Genomic DNA, 6,000 nt, shown 5'->3' on the forward strand with positions numbered 1-6,000 from the left:
CCAGGGGCTAACAGGGCGGGGACTGGCCAGAGGGCATACGGTGAGGACACCGGGTAACTAAGGACTCGGGGCAAAGGGCAAGGCCGAGGCACTCGGTCACACAGCCCTGGGGGTGCGGGGCGACGGGGGTTGGGCTCACCCGCGTTCTGCAGGGTCTCGATGTTTTGGGGTCTGGTCGCCAGCTCTGCCACCATCTGCACGAACTGGGTTCGGGCCTTCTGGTACTGCTCGAACACTGAGAGGAGAGACACCGTGGAGCACCCCTCCACCCCGTCTTCCCCGGGCTCCCTCTGCTAGCCGTCGGGGCGCCCGCCCCAGGCCCTACCTTGCAGCACCTGCCTCTGACTCATGGTGCCCGCAGCTCCCCGCCGGCCACAAGCTCGAGGACGACGAGGCTAGGTAAAGGTGCAGCGGACCCGGCGACTGAAAGGGGGACTCAACGTCCCCCGGGAGCCGGTCCTCCCTGTGTACCTGCGTCTCCCCGGCAACCGACTGGGACCAGAACGTGGCCGCTAGGCGGCAACAGCCAGCCCGGAGAGTGACGTCACGACGTCCCCCCCCCCACCACCGCGTCCCGCGCGCGCGGGGGCAAACGGCCAGCCCCGGGGTAACTCCGCCTGCAGGGGTACTTTCAACTTGCCAAGCGCGTCCATCCCCTGCAGGAGTCAGGAGTCGTGCACCGTCGAGTGTCCGTACCCTGCTGAGTAGAGCGTCGCCTGAAGCACACGTTCTTTACAAACCGATCCCTGACCTGCGTATATGCCAGACTGGGCACGAAACGTCCCATCCGGGAGCCCCGCTCGCTCGCGGGGAGAACCGGTACAAGTGCAGAGAGAAAGGGAAACTAGGCAATGGAGTCGTCTTGGCTTTGACATTGAATAATCTGATAAATATGTTATTGTCAATGCAACCGTAAAGTCAAGTGTTTTACTCTTTAGTCCACCTTTTATATAGCACCTGGCATTTCGGTTGTCAAAATTCCTGCTGGGTCAAGACAATGATGTTCATACACTTAACGATATTGTACTGAAAGCATTTAGTAAGCACACCGATATTCAAAGAGAAAAGCAGAGAGGAAACGATGTGATAAATGACCTGTCTCTGTGAGTATCTCCCATACTACTAGCTTTGCGGTCTCCTCGCTTTTGTATGATTTTAAAACATTTTTACTTTGTCATTTAAATTTAGGCTTCATTTTGTTGCTGAATGTTGTCCCCTCGCCCCAAGAAAGGGAGAGCATCTTGACCTGGAAGGTCCTAATTCAAATGATCTTAACCAGTTTCCCTAGTTAATATAACTTTAAGTCTTTACCGAGTCTTTTTAAACAAAAATTAGGCACTCACTGGTTATATCATCTCTAAAAACTGTTTACCAAATGCTTCAATCACGAATGTCAACTTAAAATGTTTCTCCCACAGAAACTACAATTTTACTAGGTGCTGCTGAGTAAGAGCCAAAACAGGAAACTTTTCGGCATCTCTTATTCAATAGAAGGGAGCATGCAAATTTAGCAGGTTTTGATATTTGGGATGAGTCCTATAAAATAATCTTGGAAATCTTATTCTGACTTGAACTCTCTGATGAAATCCTGATATTTTGTGGAGCCTCAGATAGTTGTGGAATGGACCCTCAATGAGGAAGAGCAGGAAGTGTGTTTCAGTAAGGAAGGTGCCTGTCTATTGCTCCGCAGTTCAGAAGCCAGTGATACCCACAATCGCTTAACTTTAAGTAGTAAGTTTCACAATGATCTCCACTAAGGAACCAGATCCTTTAAAATTAAAGTTTTGGGGCATTTTCTTTTCAAGATGGGGGGGAGGGAGATTGAGCAAATAATTAAAATGGGAAATAAACTTTCATTGTACTTTTGTTTACGGTTGGTTCCTTGTTGCATTATTTTTTAAAAATCTCCTTAAAACTAAAAAGTTTCATAATTGGTTTCAGTTCTTAAACAAACTCCCATGCTAGTACACCTGCCATTTTTAGTAATTGTTTTACTATGTATTTTCTACTTTAAAAGTATTGAGATAAGAGCTCAGTGGTGAAAAAGACCTAAACGTATAAACATAAGTCTATCGAATGCTACAAAGGTTGAAAACCTAAGTTCTAATAGTACCTAATGTTTTTGTTTTTGTTTTTTTTAGTGAGAGAGACAGACAGGGACAAACAGAACAAAGGAGACATGAGAAGCATCAACTCATAGTTGCAGCACCTTAGTTGTTCATTGATTGCTTTCTCATATATGCCTTGACCCGGGAGGCTCCAACCAAGCCAGTGACTGACCCCTTGCTCAAGCCAGCAACCCCTTGCTCAAGCCAGCTACCTTGGGCTCAAGCCAGAGACCTTAGGGCTCAAGCCAGCAACCATGGGGTCATGCCTATGATCCCATGCTCAAGCTAGCAACCCCGCACTCAAGCTGGTGAGCCTGTGCTCAAGATGGATGAGCCCACGCTCAAGCCTGTGATGTGACATCGGAGTTTCAAACCTGGGTCCTCAGCATCACAGCCTGACACTCTATCCCACTGCACCACTGCCTGGTCAGGCTATTTTTAACTATAAATTTTGAGAGTCTGAGCCCTGGCCGGTTGGCTCAGTGGTAGAGCGTCGGCCTGGCGTGTAGAAGTCTCGGGTTCGATTCCCGGCCAGGGCACACAGGAGAAGCGCCCATTTGCTTCTGCACCCCTCCCCCTCTCCTTCCTCTCTGTCTCTCTCTTCCCCTCCCGCAGCCAAGGCTCCATTGGAGTAAAGATGGCCCGGGCGCTGGGGATGGCTCTGTGGCCTCTGCCCCAGGCGCTAGAGTGGCTCCGGTCGCGGCAGAGTGATGCCCCGGAGGGGCAGAGCATCGCCCCCTGGTGGGCAGAGCGTCGCCCCCTGGTGGGCGTGCCAGGTGGATCCCCATCGGGCACATGCGGGAGTCTGTCTGACTGTCTCTCCCGGTTTCCAGCTTCAGAAAAATACAAAAAAATGGCCCTGGCCGGTTGGCTCAGCGGTAGAGCATCGGCCTAGCGTGCGGAGGACCCGGGTTCGATTCCGGCCAGGTCACACAGGAGAAGCGCCCACTTGCTTCTGCACCCCTCCCCCTCTCCTTCCTCTCTGTCTCTCTCTTCCCCTCCCGCAGCCAAGGCTCCATTGGAGTAAAGATGGCCCGGGCGCTGGGGATGGCTCTGTGGCCTCTGCCCCAGGCGCTAGAGTGGCTCTGGTCGCAACATGGCGACGCCCAGGATGGGCAGAGCATCGCCCCCTGGTGGGCAGAGCGTTGCCCCATGGTGGGCGTGCCGGGTGGATCCCGGTCGGGCGCATGCGGGAGTCTGTCTGACTGTCTCTCCCTGTTTCCAGCTTCAGAAAAATGAAAAGAAAAAAAAAATACAAAAAAATACAAATAAATAAATAAATAAATTCTGAGAGTCTGTCATTAACAATGTTGAAGAATTAAATTGTCTTGTTCCTGATAAAATATAACATAGGTTTCCCACTTTATATCTGAAATTGAACATATTAGTGAAAATAAATCCTTGCTCAATTCTAGCTTTCTTTCTTAGAAGTCTTTAAAATAAATGGATAGATGTAACAGAATGATCATAGCAATTCAAATATAAAATATGGCAACAGATTACTCTGATAAAAAAAGCCTAGGTTGGCTTTTTTTTCTGACCCACTATTTTCTGACCCACTATTCAACTTCCTAACTTAAAGATTAAATATTCTATTTTTACAAAGTTAATTGAATGCCCCATGATCACATACAACAGTGTTTTTCAACTGCCAGTTTGAGGACCAGTGCTGGTCCACCAGAAATTTTGTGCTGGTCAGCGAAAGAGTTGACCATCCTGATGTTGTATGAAGGTTATAGATCAACTTTAATAATAATCTTCAGAGAGATTAACTCTTTTGTGGAAGGGCAGGAAATTCTTGATACAACATCAAGGTGGTTAATTCTTTGGAGGACCAGCATGAAAGTTCTGTCCAACAGGCACCAGTCCCCAACCAGGGTTTGAAAAACTCTGGGCCCTGGCCAGTTGGCTCAGTGGTAGAGCGTCGGCCTGGTGTGCAGAAGTCCCGGGTTCGATTCCTGGCCAGGGCACACAGGAGAGGCACCCATCTGCTTCTCCACCCCTGCCCCACTCCTTCCTCTCTGTCTCTCTCTTCCCCTCCCGCAGCCGAGGCTCCATTGGAGCAAAAGATGGCCCGGGCGCTGGGGATGGCTCCTTGGCCTCTGCCCCAGGCGCTACAGTGGCTCTGGTCACGACAGAGCAATGCCCCAAGATGGGCGGAGCATTGCCCCCTGGTGGGCATGCCGGTGGATCCCGGTCAGGCGCATGCGGGAGTCTGACTGCCTCCCCGTTTCCAGCTTCAGAAAAATACAAAAAAAAGAAAAAAAAAAGAAAAAGAAAAACTCTGAACTTCTAACAGTTAAGCAGTGAGAAAGAAAACTATTTAAAGGGATATTTCAGGTTTTTTAGAAAGTGCTTTTTAAGATTAAAATTCTTTAAGTACCAGCTACCTTTAAATAAATATACAATGTATTTGACACATTGAACTTTACATTTGATTGAGAATGAAACATACTATATAGACAATTTGTAAAATGCTTACATGAAAGGTTTGTTTGGAAGATTTTGGCTCTTTTATAAAAAGCTAATCTTATGTAACTTCAAAATCATCTTTGCATTCCTCTATTTATGAAAATGAGACTAAAAAGGATGACAGTATAAAACCAGTTAAAAATCCTGTTCTGCTTCTCTTTAAAAATCTGCTTTGGAAATTCAGGAAATTTCATTATCATGGGAATATAGTCTACACATTCTGAAAAGAATTTTGAAATTTAACATACATGTATTTTTTTCATCAACTTCTAGCTTAATTAGATAACATCCACATTTTAAGAACTACTTCTGAAGTGAATCAATTGTTCATACATATGTGCTAGACACTTTGCTAATAACAGAATATGCCTGTCTTCTAGGACATGAAATCTAGTGGAAGTCAGATATGTAAACAAAGTTTTAATTCACTCAACAAGCATATACTTAAACAAGGCATAGCCTGCCTTGTTTTAAGGCTGTCATTGCTCTTAGCCAGCAATTTTCAACTTTTTTCATCTTACGGCACACACAAACTAATTACTAAAATTCTGCAGCACACTGAAATAGATATTTTTGCCAATCTGACAAAAATAATAGGTATAAGTTTTAATCATTCACGTTAGATGGTTATTGTGTTGGCTGGTATCAATTTTTTTTCTTTTATTTGACAGCCTAAGGCAGTGTTTCCCAACCTTTTTTGTGCCATGCCCCACCTTAAACTTTCTAAAATTTTTATGTCCCCCCCTATGTAACATACATAATTTTTAACATTAAAAATTGATTTGTTCACTTAATAAACATAAATGATAGGTTCTAGGAAGAAATCACTATGAAATTGTTAACAAAACACAGTAAGTAAAATTTCAAAACATATAATGAAAAACAGAAATTTAAATTCCAAATAATTTTAATACAGATTTTTCTATATTAATTTATTATTTCAATTTAGTGTGTTATTTAGCGAGTAAATAACTCACAAATGCTTTACCATCTATTGTTAACAGACACTTCATTTCATGTTTGAACAACTAATCAATGAACAACTAAGGTGCTACAATGATGAATTGATGCTTCTCATCTCTCCCTTCCTATCTGTACCCCTCCCCCCCAAAAAGGAAAGATAGGCATCTATAAAGTTGTGGACCATAAATGGCAAAAAACCATTTTAGATTTGAGGCTTAGCAAAAGGCTAAGTTCTTCCCCCTCCATCTCCATATTTGGCTATGATGCTGAGTATTTGCACCCACTCTACTTGCTTCCTTGGGTTGCTGGAAGCAATATACATGTCCTTCCTCTGACTCTTTGTTTCAGATGTTGGTAGATTTCACTAATGTATCCTGTTTTTGCCTTGGGAGAGTTCCTGTCTTAGCTTTGGATGTGCAACTTTGTATCAAGGTCCTTGATTTGCATATGCTATATA

General features: G+C 45.0%; 1 protein-coding gene across 2 annotated transcripts in view; it reads right to left on the bottom strand.

Annotated features, from left to right (window-relative positions):
- Window positions 1-518, bottom strand: part of LOC136337727 (sperm-associated antigen 6) — a 49,474-nt gene extending 48,956 nt beyond the window's left edge. Inside the window, exons 1-2 of one of the 2 annotated variants that reach the window (XM_066279415.1) lie at window positions 326-518; window positions 140-235 (exon numbers count right to left, since the gene is read on the bottom strand). In XM_066279415.1, coding sequence (XP_066135512.1) covers window positions 140-235; window positions 326-350 — 121 coding nt within the window. In that variant the 5' untranslated portion in view covers window positions 351-518. The remainder of the gene's footprint in view (window positions 1-139; window positions 236-325) is intronic. The other variant, XM_066279417.1, reaches the window with a different exon arrangement.
- Between the last annotated feature and the right edge of the window lie 5,482 nt (window positions 519-6,000).

Source organism: Saccopteryx bilineata, chromosome 5, assembly GCF_036850765.1.
Source record: "Saccopteryx bilineata isolate mSacBil1 chromosome 5, mSacBil1_pri_phased_curated, whole genome shotgun sequence".
NCBI classification, from domain to species: domain Eukaryota; kingdom Metazoa; phylum Chordata; class Mammalia; order Chiroptera; family Emballonuridae; genus Saccopteryx; species Saccopteryx bilineata.